The 16,964-nt window shown below is 47.3% G+C and overlaps 1 protein-coding gene across 6 annotated transcripts in view; it reads right to left on the bottom strand.

Annotated features, from left to right (window-relative positions):
• Window positions 1-16,964, bottom strand: part of SORBS1 (sorbin and SH3 domain containing 1) — a 246,539-nt gene that overhangs the window by 13,585 nt on the left and 215,990 nt on the right. For 5 of the 6 annotated variants that reach the window (XM_061170051.1, XM_061170177.1, XM_061170255.1 and 2 more), the window contains 4 exons: window positions 15,359-15,405; window positions 11,577-11,691; window positions 11,309-11,434; window positions 9,630-9,824 (listed from right to left, as the gene is read on the bottom strand). In XM_061170051.1, coding sequence (XP_061026034.1) covers window positions 9,630-9,824; window positions 11,309-11,434; window positions 11,577-11,691; window positions 15,359-15,405 — 483 coding nt within the window. Of the gene's footprint in view, window positions 1-7,231; window positions 8,006-9,629; window positions 9,825-11,308; window positions 11,435-11,576; window positions 11,692-15,358; window positions 15,406-16,964 lie in introns of all 6 variants that reach the window. The other variant, XM_061169987.1, reaches the window with a different exon arrangement.

Genomic DNA, 16,964 nt, shown 5'->3' with positions numbered 1-16,964 from the left:
TTTACTACCAGAAAATTTTAAATTACATACGTGACTCACGTTATATTTCTGCTGGCCAGTGATGCTGCTAAACCCTCCCGGTCTTAGTGTACACCCTTCTTTAAGCCTAGAAGTGGACAAAGTTCTAACCAGGACCTCAGCCAGGGCTGGGGATAACAGGACTATTATCTCATGCTAAGTACATTTCAGACTCTTGGAAATACATTCCAGTTTTTCACGTTTAGAAAAACAGCCACCAGCACCCCTGCCCCGCCCCGCCCCATTGCACTGCCCTCCCGGATCAACAGTAAGCAGGTGATAGTTGCTGATCCAGAAACAGCTTTTCTTCCATATTTGCACACAGAGACACAAGTCGGCCCTCTTGGCCTGGAGCTTTTGTTTCACTCTTCCGAGTGAGCAGCCCTTCATGTGTCCTTGCTCTGTGGCCCTGCTGCCTTTCTACCTTCAGTTCACAGCGGTCCCTCAGAAATCTGACCCTGCATCCCTGGGGCTGTTAATCCCTCTGGATCCACAAAAAACACCTGGTGCTCCTATGAGTTACTAAGCATTCTCTTCCAGCTCTGGGCGTGTGCCAAAGCCTTGAAGCCCAAAATAAAATGTCCACAGGCTAGAGGCCATCAGGAAGTCCTGGAGATGTGGACAGGGCAGAGGCCTCCACCTCCACGTGGCCCTGAGCCCCTCTAGAAGCGGCATGAGTCTCTGCTCTCCCAACCTGCGTGCGTCTCTCAGAGATGGCGTACCTCTGCTCATCACATACCCCGAATCTCCTCTCCTCAGACCTCACCTCTCTGGTGACCCACACTGGCCTCCCAGGGGACACTGGACTGGGAGGGAGGAAACTGGGTTCCAGGACAGGGTCTCACAGTAATTTACTGATTTTTGAGTAAAATGCTTAACTTCTTTGGATTTCAAGTTCTTAGGAAAATAAGAGGCTTGGGCATGATTTACATAAACATCTTTCTTGGCTCTAAAGTTCTAATGTAGTAATTAGACTGTGCTCGTCCTATGAATTGAGAACCAGGGCTGGGCAAGGCTGACCTGGCTTAAGGGGGCCAGCACTCCACTCACTGCCCACTGGAGATGGGGTGGGGGGCAGCTTTGCCTGTCGCCTCCGCGTGGCTGGAGAGCTCACTTCCGGCAGGGTGGGAGGCGAGGAGCTGCCCGGATGGTAGAGGGAGAGGTGCAGCTCCTGGAAGACCACAGGCAAACTCTGCCAGAGGAGTTAGAAGACCTGAAAGATTTAGGCTCCTGGCTTTCAGCTCTAGGAAACCTCCGCAGGTCCTGCAGAACAGTCTGACTCCACTGAGTTTTCCTCTTGCGTTTATTAAGAAAAAGATCCCAGCTTACATATAAAACTAATTACCACCAATTAGTTCAACTGCTTACCACCTAGACTCAATCTCCTTGCAGATCAGTCCACAGACAACATATCGTCGTCGTTGTAATGTGAATCTGATGACAGCACTAAACTTACACGCTCAGCCTTCTCATAGTCTGTGGTGGGGTCTGTTTCTTTCCCAAAACAATCAGATGAGTGATGGCAAATATGTATCCAAGTATGAAGGAACCAAAAGCTTTCCAAGAGGATGCCTTTGTACTCGAGGTGAGAGAGAATAACGAGAAGCACTGATTTACAGAGTGCAAATTCTAAATGTTCTCAATTCTGGATTTGTGTAACCAAAGTCAAAGAATTCTTCCACCTTCTACGTTCTTCTCTCCCCCAACCCCATCTTCCTCTCTTAGGTGGAATGGAGTAAGGAGGATAAAATAAACTACTTTTGTTTCTTTTCCCTGTCAGCAAGTATTTATCGAGTCCCAGCTACTTGCTGTGTGCTAGGTGCATTCATCTCCAGGAAACCTCATTTAATCTTCATAACAACTCAATAAGGCAATCAATATTTACCTCATCTTACAAAACTAAGACCCAACATGTCAGAGTTGGGAATTGAAGCGCCAGGATTTGAACCCCATTCTCTCTGACTCCAAGTTCCCTGCCCTCCCAACACACCCTGATCTGCCGGGCTGTGCTCTGCCAGAGGGGGAGACATCAGAATAGCTGAAGGAGGTGTCCATCAAGAGACCACCTTAAGTCGCCCCGTACTCTGCAGCTGGCATGAGCGTTTCTACTGCAATCCTCCATTTCTCCTAACACCTTTGTAGGGGTGGACACTGCAACTGCAGGTCTTAGTTCCCTGCACCTTAGGTGTTGAGCGCATACCTGCTGATCATTTTTCTAAGAACTGCAGTCAATGTCTGTCCATCCTGTATATTGTTGAACACCCTCTGTATATATTTAGAGATTTCCCTTCTGAGTGAGTCAAAGGAAAATGTTTCCCCTTATTAGGTGGGTATTTTAACATTTTTAATTTTCTTTTTGTTCTTGTAAGTTGCATCACATGCTTTCCCTTCTACTTCTGATTTCCATGCTCAAAGAGGGCCTATGCCTTTGTTCTTACCTTTCTGGGAACTAACCTAGTTTCCATGCGGTAAGGGATGTTCCCTCTGAGTTCACCGAAGCACATCTTCCTGTCGTCTTTCCCTCTCTCCTCTCCTTTCTCTAAGGCTGTAGTTTGTTCTTGTGCTTCTCAGATGCTTTGAAGACACAGAGCTTTCCTGAATACTTTTATTTAAACGTGATACCCTCAGATTTTACCGTTTGATTGGCTTTCTCCTCTTTAGGACCCAAACTGACATCACACAGGTTTTGTCACTTTTCTCAGGCCTCAGTGTTGTCATTGTAAAAGTAGAATAGACTGGGGGTTCGTAACCTGGGGGGCGTCTGTGGACTCCTAGGGAGCTCTCAGAATGATTCAGGTGTGAATCTAGTAAAACTTTATGCAAAATTGTGTGTGTGCCACCCTCTTTCCCAAACTACTGGCCTAGAGTCCTCCGCTAACCTCAGATTCTCAAAGGTTCTGTGATCCAGAAAAAGTTATGAGTCACTGGAGTGGATGATACTTAAAGATTCTTTTAAATTCAGAAATTCTGTGAGGATCTCTCACTCAATTGTAGGAGCTCTTAACAACCAAGTATGGATGCCAGTCTGCAAACAGTGCTTCTATCTTGGGGAAAGCTCAGAAAATATTTGATGATGCTAATGGTGGAGATTTCCAAGATGATATTCCCCTTCACTTTCTTGACCAATTGTCCTAAACCTTCTTGGCCAAAATTTACACGCAACAAAATCCAAGAACTTAGTTGATAATTCTGAACTCTTGGGCATTTTGAATGTGCCTGTGTGTATGTCTTTGTCCAATTGGATAAGTTGTCCCTCAAAAAACAAAAGGGAAAGCTTTTATTTTTCTGTTGTGAAAGTCCACAGGTCTATCATAAACCCCCTCCATAAAATTTTGTATTTGTTCTTCTCTCTCCTTGTAACTGAAATTCACAGGATTTTTAGCTAATCATAGAATATCAAAGCTAACAGGAAGTTATCTTTGTCTGAATCTTTTGTTTATGGATGGGGAAGCTGCCAGAGAAAGGAAGTGATTCACCCAAAGACACACAGCAGGCTCATGGCGAAGCGGGAGCTAGAGCCCAGGAATCCTGACCTTCAGTGCAGCACTCTTCCCAACGATCCTGGCTTCCCCTAAACACTCCCTACCTCTCATTCACCCCTTTCTGTTGTTCAGAGAACACCCACCTAAAAACACGAGCAACCAACCCAATGTCACCTCAGTTTGGGATTCTACAAAGGAGTGAAAAGTCAAACCCTTTCACAATGAAGTGCTCGCACAGCTGCAGAGATGGGGGCAGTGGGATGGGCTGGACAGGTGACTCAGGAGAAGGAAAGCAGCAAAGCAGAGACTAACACCAATTAGGGAATGCTGATGAGCAGTTAGCAAGGGTCACAGGACTTGAGGAAGATGACCAGACACACTGCGAGAAGGTGCTGGTCAGTATCCACGTGAGGCACCAATCAGCCCTCCAAGCTCTGCTCCCAGCCCCTTCTATCCACCTGCGGACACGGAAGCGTCAATGAAACCAGGAACTCACGACTCCCCTCCCTCCTTTCACATCCCTACCTCTGGGGCTTGGCTGGGCTATTTGCTTGCCTTGAATGTCGCCCTCCTGCTGTTCACCTATCATAAAACTCCCAGTTCTTTAAGCCCCAGATCAAAAGCCGCTTTTCTCTTAAAGTCTTTCCATCTTCCTCTTCCTGCTGCTTATTATTTCTTCCCATCTTGAACTCTCAGAGCGAAATGTTTGTGACCCTCCTTCCCTGTCTGCGTTATAATTGTGAACATGTCTTATTCCCCCAGTGGAGCTCATACACTCCTTTAGTTGGGGTCAGTCATATTGTATTCTTTCTTTCACTCAAAAAATATTCATTGAGTGCCTTCCACATCTCAGGGGTTCTGGTCCCTGATGCTCTAATGGTGACACACAGACAAAGGGACGAATACAATAGAGCTGATAAGTGCCCCCTTAGGTCAGGTGCAGGGGGCTGTGAAAGCACAAAGTCCAGCACTTAATCTAGTCTTGCAGGGGGAGGGAAAAGTTGTCAGGAAAGGCTTCCTGGAAGGAGTAACATCTAAGTGGAAAAGTGAAGGACAGGTAGGAATTTCCCAGACATACAAAGCAGGGGAGGCTTTGGAAGGTGAGGCTGGCTTGCTGTCTAAAGGGCCAGATCACATGGGGCCTTCCTAAGCCCACGAAGGAGGAGAGACTTTCCTGAGAGCAAAGGGGAGACCCTGATGATGTTCATCCCTCTGTGCCTCTTGCAGCACTTGGCACAGTGCCTGGAACATCCTAGATGCTTGAATGGAAGAGGCAATGGTCATAACATTTCCCAATGTCTTTTCATGCTCTCAGGTTAAATTCCTTCGACTTCTGGGTCAGATACTCAACCTAGCTTCCCAACAGTGATAACAAAATTGAACTACTGGTTTAGCACCCCGCAGCAAGGACAAGAGTGGCTGGCAATTTTCCTGATAACACAAACTGGTCTGGAATGCATTTATTCAAATAAGTGACACAGCCTGAGATCACATCATGTGACTGGATCGCCAGAGAATACCTGTCATTCAAGCCCTTCCCATCTTTAGCTCTGTCATCCAAAGAGGTCCTCAAGAGGCAGAAAGCTTCTCTTGCAGGACCTCATTTCCCGGGTTGCCATCCTGCTCCCAGTCCCAGGAGGGGAAGGCAAAGGGGCTTGGGAGGGAGTGTGTGGGCAGGAGCCCTTTTCACACGACCCCCAGCTCTCAACAGGGAGCAAGGCCGGTGCCGTGGAGAAGGGGCTTGTGCTGGGAGAGCAGGAGGAAGGGAGGGGACAGGAAGTGATGCACTTGGGGTCTGGAAGCCCACCAAGAAAGGAAAATCAGTTTTCAACAAGCCTGGCTTTCTCTGTTGCCAGCCCCCTCCTCTCCTTGTTAGGAAGCGGGAAGCGCGTACCCCTAATCTCACCCGAGCGCCATGCGCACTTCCTGTGCACACTGGGTCCTGGCGTCAGGCCGCAATGACTCACCGCTGACCGTAACGAGGTCTCCAGGCCCCATGCGCCGACGTAGAACATTTACAGAATTGTTCCTGTGTTGAGACATTCACGTCTTTTCAACCAGCCACTTCACCCCCTCTCCCCCAGCGAACTATTCTTTCCTGGACTGGACACACCCTTCTTCCCTCACAGAACACCCCTTCCAGGAGCACCTGCTCCCGGGCCAGGTAAAACCCTCCCCAGGTATTCTATTTCCTCAGCCCCCCACAATCCATTTTAGGGAGCCTTCCCACATGCCAGGCACCACACCCACCTCCTTTAACCCTTACACTGCCCTGTGAGGGAGGGGCAAGTTCCACTCCTACTTTGCATAGGAGAAAACCAGTGGGGAGGCTTAAGCCTGATTATTTATCATTATCCCACACTGTCCTTCCCCGCAGCAATGATGCCCCACTCCCCGCCACAGGCTGGGGCTGCAGGTCTGGCCTCACCCGTGCTTTAGGCCGCTGGGCTCCTGCAGCCTCCAAGCACACCTCTACTGCTGTGTCCGCCAGTCTCACTGAAACATAAGGCTCCTCAAGGGCAGGGATGAGATAACCCCTGTATCCTGCCCAGAGGCCGGTGTCTACAGGCCTTGAATCAATTATGTGTTGAGTGAGTAAATGACACTTTAAAGGGAAACTGGGATTGCAGGTCTGCGGATCAAGCATAGTCTATCATGGGCATTGTGCACAGTAGATAATAAATGATTTGGAGACATCTGCAAGAATTCTATCTGGTTCGAAAAACATTCTAGAATGTTCTCAGTTCCAGAAGCAGCTCTCCATCACCCAAAGCGGATAGCTTCCATTTGTAAAGTGCTGACATGTTCCGTTCCCAGCCCCTGTGCTTAGCACTTTACATGCATCACTTCGTGGAATCCTCTCAACCAGACTATGAGGTAGGTGTTATCTCCATTTTATGGATGAGGAAACTAAAGCCCAGAGAGGGGAAGTAACCCACTCCCAAGTCACTAGACAGTAGAGGTGAGCAGGCATTCAAACCTGGCTGCTTTAGAGAAGCTGCCAAAACCTCTGACTTCTGGGGTAGTAAACAACATAGTCAAAATTAGAACCATGATCTGACTGCCAAGTTCATCTCCCCCTGCCCCCAAATTTTCAGCCCTCAAAACATCCTAGGGCCGCCCTGGTCCAAACCCCCAAATCCTGATAGCTGACCCGGAGAGAAAATGGGACAGTCACCTAAAAACCTGGCCTGACATTCAAGGATCCCAGCACTGGGCCCCTCCCTCCAGAACCAAAATGCATTTGCTCTTCAGTGAACAAGTCAGCTCCCACACAAACACGAGACAGGACGAAGACCTGACGGGGCTGAGCGCTGGCAGGCAGAGCACCATGGGTTACGGAAACGAAGCGTGTCGCACACAAAACCAAATCACACGGAGCCAAACCAAAGCCTGGTGTTCTCAGCTGTGTCAGGGCAGAACAAGGATCATCTCCCAGGCACGACTGGGCCGGGAGGAAGGCCTGCCTTCTCGTGGGCTTTTGCACCAGGCCAGGAGGTACCCAACGTGGGGGTCGCTTCTGAATCACCTTGAGAGGCCAGAATACAGACTGTCCTTTGCCTCCACTGTCCCAGCCCTGACACCTTAATGGATGACCCCTCCGTTCCCTCCTGGGTCATATTTTTGTTCCCAAGAAAGCAAACAGCTCTCACAGGCGTCCACTCGGCCAGGGGTGAGCCCACCCTGCTGGCCAAGACACCCGGGCACACGTGGTCATGCTGCAGGCCTACCTCGCTCGCACCAGTCCGAGCGGCCTTCCTCTCGGCCGGCTCGCCACCTCTCTGCAGCTCTGAGGGCTCAGCCTCCCTTCCCGGGAAAGGGCTACCCCGGGGCTGGCGGGGCCGGCTCTCCTCTGGGGTGTGGAGCTCTGGGAGTCTCTGTTCGGTGCTCAGACACCTGACCACGTCTGACGGTCTCAGGCAGCTCTTCTTAGAGATGGCGGGTCCACCCGGGCATCTCTCACCTGCCTCCCTGTCTGCTCTCGTCTCACGTGCTCCACTTCCTTCTCGCCACGGCTGCCGCTCACCCTGGCTGCTAAAGGCGTCGCTAAGCTCCGAGATGACCCTGTCCGAACGCCCAAGCCTCGGCTGGGAGAAGCTATCCTTGAGGACCCCTGGAGGTGGCACGTGGGCACCACCATCTCCGCTGGCGTGGAGGGAGGTCTGGGCACCGGGCGCCAGGGAGCAGGCTTTGTGCGGGGGAGGCAGGGCCAGCGGGGAGACTGCCGAGCGCGGCGTGGCCCGGGCCGACCAGCTCGAATGGGGGAGGCTGAGGGTAAGGGAGGAGCTGGGCCTCGCCCACAAGGCCAGGGGTTCAGGGCTATAGACAGAAGCCTCTGGCAGAGGAGGCAAGGGTGGGGTCAGGGCCAGAGGCCGCCTGCTCGGGACTCCTACGGTCAGCGAGATCCACTCAGAGGTGACAGCGTGCATCTCAGGGGACAGGGCTCGGCGGGCGTGGGGCAGAGATGAGGGGGCTGGCATGATGAGCTTGCTGTGACCGGGAAACTTCAAAAGAAAAGGAGAGAGAGGAAAACAAAAGAAAGAAGCAGAAGGCACAAGTGTCAGCACAGAGAAGAAAAGAGGAAAATAATCACAAGGGATATATGGAGAGGAATGAAATGGAGAGGAAGAGCAGGACACTCTGGTGTCCGAAAAGGAAATCATCTGGTTAGGCTGGGAGAGAAACTGGGATGTGGGTGCATGCGTGTGGATGCGCGGGTGTGTGCAGGCGGGGGGAGGATGGAGAAGCACGCGGTATGGAGATGGGAGAAAGGGTCCCATCAGGGCAGGAGCAGACGGTGCCGGCTGGTCTGCGGAATCAGACTTGTAAAGGGACACACTGGAAGCTCCCCACCTCACCCCACCCAACTGCCTCTGCCAATGCAGCCTTGACCCAGAGCCATGAGGAGAAAAAGGTGGCCTGGTTGAACCACTGTGCTGTATACCTGAGACTAATATAATATTGTACCTCAACTAGACTTCAATAAAAAAATGTTTAAAAAGGCCTGCCACTGCTCTGCCCCTTCTTGGGCTTTTATCCTCTCTAGGGGGGCTCAGCAGAGAGCCTTCCAGAGAGGAGTATGAGTAGTGTAGTCATCTTGTTTTATAGCTGTGCTTGGCTACTACAGTCAAGCGAAAAATCTAGTTGAGTTCCCCGTGCTATGACGAAGCAGAATGCCCTGCGCCTGGCTCACACCCTCTCCTCGAGAGATCATAGGATCTGGATCTCGCTGTGCAGGGAGCCCTGGGCCAGCCCGTCTCATGCTTTCTGCCAAGAACCATCTCCTGGGGTCAGCAATGGCAGGTGGGAGAGGAGGAAGTGATTAGAAGATGAGAGAAAAGAGGCACCATCCAAGTGTCCCCAGGCCCTGCTCTCATTTCTCTGGCCATACTCCCTGTAACTTACCACTTATGGTCAGTCTATTTCACAAGAAGTCACCCCACTGTGCTTCTCCTGAACCCAAGGTCTGATTTTTTTCTTGGCTTTGGGAAAGTGGGGATGGGTTTGGAATAATTTATATTTTAAAACAAGTTTGTTCACAATTAATGTTCAGGGAAGCAAAGATCTTATTATGTCTATAAATCTACTTCTTTTCAGCCCAGTATAGACAGAGACACTGTAAGTTCCTTTTCCAACCTGGTTCTTGATTGCAAAGAATACTCTGAATCCAGTCTATATGTCTGAGGATGAGCACATGAAACTCTCTCTTTCAATCTTTGTCTTCTACAGGCCAATCTTGACCAGTAAGATGACTAAGAGAACCATACTGGCCATGGTATGTATGGGACAGTGGTGGTATCCAGACAACCAGCTTCACCCAGGAAGGGATGCTCCCAGAACAGAGTTTTGGACCAACTGATAATGGCGCTTATTTCTCTCTCCCTAATCATCTTATCCCTAGAGCAATCACCTTAAGCACTTCCTTTTCCCCAAGATAATATTTCTCCCACCAAGTTCTTGAAAAATGCCATTTGTACACATGAAAACAAACCCTGGTGTGTATGCTCTGCACTGCTGCAGATGGTTCTTAATCATAGTGTTGCAGAACCACCCTAGAGGGGCTGTGTGCTATTAGCACTGAGGTTTGTCGTGCTGAGTGTGAAAACCAGTGGCGAGAAGCTTAGGTACCTGAGGGCTTGCAGTGGCACTACGACTTGGGGAGGAGGAGAAAGGCAGGTCGATGTAATCCACGGGGGTTTTCACCAATGGCCGTTTGATCACGTCCACATAGGTGATGGGGAAGATGCCTTGCCGGGATGTCCCTGGGATCCTCCCTTCGTACCAATTCTCGTCCACCTGTCGAAGCAGCGTGATCCTCTCGCCCTGCAAGACACAGAAAGGCAAGGGTCCTTGTCCTAGCAGGCCTTGGCACGTCTGAGGCCCCTGCCTGTACCTTGTGCTCTCCTGCATTATTTATTACATTCTTTGTTCAGAAAAACCTTCTTTGCCAGACCTGGATGGAATTAGTTATCACTGGGATGGAGATGTTAACAGCACTAGAGATACCTGGAGGCTGTTAAGCTTGGTCTTTACATATTTTGGTAAAGGAGAAGGTCAGACTCATTCTCTCAAGCTAACAGGCAAACGTAGTATTTTTGACTCATCTAATGCAAAATAGACAGATATCCAATCTTCTTCTCTAAGGTAAAGGTTTTTGGGGTTCTTCTTCTTTTTGTATGTAATTTTATTTTTTCCTGTATTATTACAGAAAAATTAAAACATAAACATGAGGCAGAAAATAATCATTACCATAATATTATCACTTGGGGGTAACCACTGTTAATATTATGGTGTAGATAATTCCATGTGAATTAGACTTGCACATACTTTTTTCTTATGAAAACTGAATATGCACTCTATTCCCCTTTCCAACTTGCTTTTTTATACTTAATAACATACAGTGAACCTCCTTCTTTATCAAGAAATAGAATTCTACATTTTTCCTGGCGGTGCACAGCTTAATGGCCCACTGCAGGATGTTCTATTGTACATACATATAATGGTTTAATTATTGGTCTCCTGACGTAGGGCAATTAGGTTGCTTCCAGTGTTTCTCTTTTCTATAAGCTGGCTCATTTTTTCCCAAGGCATAAGCTCACTTCCCTCAATCCTCAGTAAAATTAGTAACTTTAATACCTTCAGCCAGTAGAGAATTTTGGCATGTAAAGAGAGCGTCTGAATTCGTGGGAAGGACCGTGTCTCTGCACAGCTTAACTGTGTTCAAAATAAGCATGAGCGCCTTGAAGGCAATGATAACACTGTCGTGTCCTGCTCAGTGAGCCCCAACCAGATGCCACGTGTCACACTGGGGGCTTCACTGAGGCTGTTTCATTAAATCCTCTCACAGCAGCTCTGGAAGAGCGCCGTTTATCTTCATTTTACATATGAAAAATCGCAGCTCTGAACAATTACTTAACTCCCACAAAGCCACACAGCTGATAACCTATGACTCTTGGCTTCCGAGTTTCTCAGACTTCTCCTGGACTTCCTCTTCTCCACATTAATGTTGTACCACCTAGTTACCAACACAGCACTTCTCACATTACTAGGTGCTCGATAAACACTGACTACGGTTTATAAAAGAGGTAGGTCTGTGATTCCAGAAATCATGGACCTTTCATTAATGAACTCAATGTAGGGCTTGTTTTTTTTAATACTTCATGGCAGAAATCCTCCAACTGCCCTCAGTGCAATCCTTGATGGGGCACGACAGCCTCACCACAATGGCCACCGCTGCAGTGCCCCATCCCCGCGATGACAGCGCCACCCAGCGGGGCCCCCTGGCGTGGGATGAGAGGGCAGCTTACCTTTCTGAAGGACATCTCTACTTGGGTATCACCATTAAAGTTAAACTTGGCGATAGCTTCGCCATATTCCAGAACCTGCACTGGTGCCAGCTTTTTGGGCTGAGCCTTCTCAGCGGGAGGAAGAAGCTGAGAAAGGAAAAAAGAGGCGAAGGAGAATGGAAAAGAGAAGAAAGCAGAGAAATGAAAGGAGGAAACAAAACACAAGTTAGATGAATTGTGCTTTGGGCACGACCAGGCTTTTCCTTAGAAAGAGAAAGAGCCAGAATACCTCGATGTAGGTGCGGGGGAAGATCCCCACCCGGCCGTGGTGCTCTCCTTCATACCAGTTCTGATCGATCTGCTTATAAATGTACACGACGTCTCCCTTCTGCAGAGGAAGCTCCCTGTGGACAGAGGGTCACAGCATCTTACCAGATGTCCCAATGTGTGTAAGATTAAGACGCTCCATGTTTTAGCAAAAGGAGACTTCGAGTGAGGTCAAAGGAGACAAGTTACAGAAGAGGCGGCTCCATATGTGGATGCGAGAACCCCACTCTTCAGGAAATTGCAGCATATTTGGCATTTTTCCAGTCTTGTGGGATGAAGGTTAACTTTCAAACTGACAACCACTTGAAAGTGCTCAGACACCTTATCAGTTTGTTGTGGTTTCCTCAATGTATTTTTTGTCAATGCTGTCTTATGCTCAGAATATTTATGCAACACACAGTGATGCACCCAGCAGTCTTAGCTGCTGTTCATTAATGAAAAATGTTTCCTTCTAGATACTTTCACTACCCTCTTCTATGCCCTAGAAATGCATGCCTTCATTACCCATGACATTTAAATTACCCTCAAATTGTTTGTGACATACTGATATCCTTTTATCATTCTATCCGTTTAGCCATCCATCCACCACTCATTTCATTACCCATTCATCCATCCATCCATCATCATGCAGTAGAAACGCTCTGATATTAGGCAGATCTGGGTTCAAAACCCGGTTATACCACTTACCAGCTCTGGTACCTTGGGCAAGATATTTAATCTCTCTGAGATACTTTCTTTATCTGAAAATAGGAGCTAACTCAGAGTTGTTGGAGAATTCAGCAACAAACTACAAATAAAACACCTAGCATGGTGCCTGTTACATAGTTAAAACCCAGTAAATGTTAATTCACTTTCTTTTCAACATGGAAAAAGGGATCTTGGAAAGAAAAGTGGATTTTCCTTCAAAAGTTCTTCATGCCCCTTTTCAACTTTTCCATATACATCCCTTTGTTTGCCTCAATAATATATTAACCGTTAACCAGGACTCCATTTTAAAAACTGAGAGAGAAAGATAAATTTTAAGCAACACAAAAACTGTACCTTGAAATTTTCTTGCATTAAAAAAAAAAAAAAAGGGGCTTCCCTGGTGGCACAGTGGTTAAGAATCTGCCTGCCAATGCAGGGGACACAGGTTCGAGCCCTGGTCCAGGAAGATCCCACATGCCGTGGAGCAACTAAGCCCATGCGTCATAACTACTGAGCCTGCGCTCTAGAACCCACAAGCCACAACTACTGAGCCCACGTGCCACAACTACTGAAGCCCAAGCGCCTAGAGCCCGTGCTCTGCAACAAGAGAAGCCACTGCAAGGAGAAGCCCACACACCGCAACAAAGAGTAGCCCCTGCTTGCCGCAACTAGAGAAAGCCCACGCACAGCAACAAAGACCCAACGCCGCCAAAAAAAAAAGAAAAAATGACCTAGATCTTTTCCATTTGCCTCAAACCAACAGCATGGAAAGACAGGACTCTGACTGCAATTTGGAGGGGGTGTGCCTGCTTTGCAGTGTGCCAGGAAGTCCCACGGTATGTGAGGGGTGCTGGCTAAACAAAGGGGCACATCTGGAAAACCTCACACAAAGTCAGCACTGTGCTGGATGAAAGAACAAGGCAGCCTGTGTGGGTCTTGCACTGGTAGGCAGATTCTAACCCTAAAGAGGCCTGTGAAGGGGATCCGGGGCATTTGTCTCTGGAAGAAAGAAGGTCTTTGGCCAAATTCTTGCCATAGCCCTCCCTGGGGGGGTTCTGAATCCTCCCCTCCGTTTACTCCCAACTATGGACACACAGATGAGCAGAACCCTCAGAATATCCACCCCTGCTGGAGATCTGCAGGCTCCAAACTCTGCCACCCTAAGTGACTCGCAGGTCACTTAGGCACATGGCAAGGTCTGGTAGTAACAAGGTTTGGGAAACAATAACATGATGTACTTTAGATCTTTTCTGGAGTGTCACCACGTACATTAGCACAGTGGAAGCTTGGAGAAAGTCCTGTGGGACAGAAACCTGTTTAACTTGGTTGAAACAAGCGCTCCCACAGAACACTTTTCTGAGTAACATACTATGGAGGAAAACAGAACCCAGTGACTGGAGATGTTTAAAATATTCAAGTCTATGGATCTTTTGTTTTCTCTTTAAAAAGTTTTATTATCTTTTCTTGGGAGGGAACGTGGTACAATGAAAGCACTGGGTCAGGAAGAAGGAGCCCTGTCCCCAGCATGAGTAACGTTGGTAAATGGTGATGAGTTCTGTCTATCTTAACCTTCTCACCTGTTCTATTTGCGAGGATTTTTAAATGAAATCTAGCTAAATGTAATATCACAATACCGTTCAATGATTACATGGAACTTTCTCAATTCAAAGAAAAAAGAGGAAAAGGTACTTCTTGATTAAACTAAAAAATTAATTTACATAACTATTTTTTTTTTGTTTTATAACCAGAGGTCTCTGGTTTAAAAAAAGGAGGGGGACACTTTTGCTATACTATGCAACATACCTTACAAGTATTACCTTGGCTGCCCTGCAAGAGAGGCATTTTTATGCCCATTTTACAGATGAGGAAATTTGAGGTGGAGGGGTTGGTGATTTGCCCATGATCAGAGGCAATAAGTGGCACAGTCGGGATTCAAACCCAGGACTTCCTGACTCTAGAGCCCATAATCAACCCAGCACATGATGCCACCACCTCTCATTAGGTGACAAGCTAAAGCACTGGAGTAATTACAAGCAAAGCCAAATGCACCAGATTTGTGCCTAGGTTCTGGAAACAGTAGGCTAGTCACTCATTTTGTGTTGGAGGAGATCGGAACCACAGCTGAGCAGCCTCCACACAGCATTTCCCAGTGTCCAAGGATGGAGGGCTTTCCTTCCCCTTTCATCACCAGGACAGCAGGATGGCTGCAGTTCACTGCTGCCAATGAAATCTCACGGCCCATTTTAATCCATAATTAGATATGAAGTGAGCAAGTTCCTCTAGGAACCCAGTCATCTCTCAAATTTCATTCTACGGAAAGTAGAAAGGTTTTCTGGTCATCTAAATTTAGGTAACATTGGCTAAATCAGCTAATTAGGTTTCTTTATTGAAAAACTTCTAGAGAGCCGTTAATATGTCAATAGCAAAGTCTCTCTTCAAGGAGGGGCAGGAGGTACAGACATAGGATGCAGTGGTTCCCAGACTCATTTCTGTGATGGAACACTATTTGAGAAATATTTACAGAGCCAGCACTCTGAGGAACATACTTAGAGAAATGCTGGTCTCCTGTGGGTTCACATGAGCCTTTAATCTCTTGGGATGTTGCAGCAAAACTAGCAAAGTTATCTCTCCTAGAGACTGGTTCTGGTTCCTTCTGTAGAGAAAGTCGGATCAAGCCATCACTTAATGAAGCAAACTGAGTCCCTACATAGGAGTTGGCAGAGCAGCACAGAGGTGAGAGCCCAGGCTCTGGCACCAGGCTACCTGGATTTGAATCCCGACTCCATCACTGACCAGCTTGGGCAAGTTCCTTAACCTTGCAGAACCTTGGTTTCCCCATTACTACAAGGGAAATAACAATAGCACCAACCCCACAGGGTTCCAATGAGGGCTGAATGAGTTAACATACGTAAAGTACTTTGAATGGTGCTTGCACATAGTAAAATTGAAAAACTACTGTTTCTTATTGTTGTTATTTTCTCCCACTCTTCTCTATGAGTGAACTTCTGTGTTTCAAAGAGGCAGTTAAAATAAATGAATATGACTGGTGGCACTTACTTTAGTGTCTGAGCTTTAAAGTCAAACTTGGCTCTGGCAGGTCTCATCTAAACACAGGAAACAATGACAAGTTAAAATCACAATTTATGTATAATGAAAAGGACACACGTTTACAAGTTTCCGGAAAGCAAAGCAGAAAAATCCACCCTAACCAGTTAACTCTAGTTTCGAAATCTGGGCAGAAATCTACCTGTCTGACCTTAGCAGAGCACACTACATGGATGTTGTATCAGCTATGCCACGTGTGAGGATCTCCCTACGGAGGGGCAGATTTGGGGAAGAGATGGTTAGAAAAGTCCTAAAGCTGAAATGCTGGTCCCCAAGGCTGACACCACTATCTACTGTCTCAGTCTTTGGGGAACATATTCTCTTTGCCTGACTTAAATTATGACCTGCAAGTAAATGAACCCTGAATGACTTCTCACATCACCTCCAACTCCACATATTTCTCAAGGTCTGTGAAATCATCCAAAAAGCCAGATAAAGCGAGCCCTGAGCTCACGCTCTTCCTTCAAGGCTTCCACTCTTGTTAGGTAGCCCTCTCCTCCTAGACGCCCCCAAGCCTGGAAGTCATCCACAGCCCCCATCTCCACTTTCTCATCGAGCCTGTCATGAAGTCACGCCAACCCTCCCTCCGTCCCTTCCACAACCCCACTCAGGTCTGACCTCTGGTTCCCACAGGCACAAAGCTTCCTTTGACTTCAGTTCTCTCCACTCTAATCTACTGTCACTCAGGAGCACAAATAACATTCCTCAAATACCTCCATCACATCTCTTCCTTGCTTTGAAGTTGGCCCAGTCTCTCAACTGTCCCTCAGATCAACTCTCAATTCCTGAGGTGGGTTAAGGCCTTTGGGTCATTTCTCCCCACTCATACCTAACCGCCTTTATCTCCTATGACACTTTTCCTGTCCCAGTCAGGCAAATCTACTTGCTGCACCTTGTCTAGACACCCCTTCTCTGTCTGGAATTTCTTCATCTCCAATTCCAACAAAGAGAGCAGAAGGTTCCCTTTTACTTACCATGTTTATTTGTACATCTTTCTTCCCCACCATTAAAAGTGGGGAATTTTTTTTAAAAAAAGAAAGATAGAGGGGAGAAATCATGAGAGCAAGCAGTTTACGGCTGCCAGTATAATGCTGCCCCAGCCATGAGCAGCTCCAACCCTTTCAACTGCTATAACTTTCTGGTATAGGGAAACAATGTGATGAAAATTAAATTACATACTTCCTCTTCAATATTAGAAGCCATGGGCAAAGCAGAGGGGAAAAATGGGAGACTCTATGTGAGGAAAAAAATGGTTTTTAGAAGCTTCATCAAGCTTAGTTTTAGATCCTGATGCCTTAGTGAAATACCCCATATTTCCAGGTTCCTCAAGCTGGGGTCTTATAGGGATCTTCTTTAAGGCCATGAATTCTCCACAGGAATTTTTTTTAATTTTGCATTTTCATGTGATGTTTCCATCTATCTACCATAAATATTAGAAGTCAACTGAATGACGACCGTATAATCAATGTCACAGATTTCAATGCCTGCCTGTGACCAAAGAGCATAATTCAACAGTTGTAAGCAAATAAGAAAAGAACAAATGTGGAGTTAATGATAA

The sequence above is a fragment of the Eubalaena glacialis genome, chromosome 1 (genome assembly GCF_028564815.1).
Source record: "Eubalaena glacialis isolate mEubGla1 chromosome 1, mEubGla1.1.hap2.+ XY, whole genome shotgun sequence".
Lineage (NCBI taxonomy): Eukaryota > Metazoa > Chordata > Mammalia > Artiodactyla > Balaenidae > Eubalaena > Eubalaena glacialis.
Note: the sequence above shows the minus strand (reverse complement) of the source record. Positions and strands in the feature narration are given on the sequence as shown.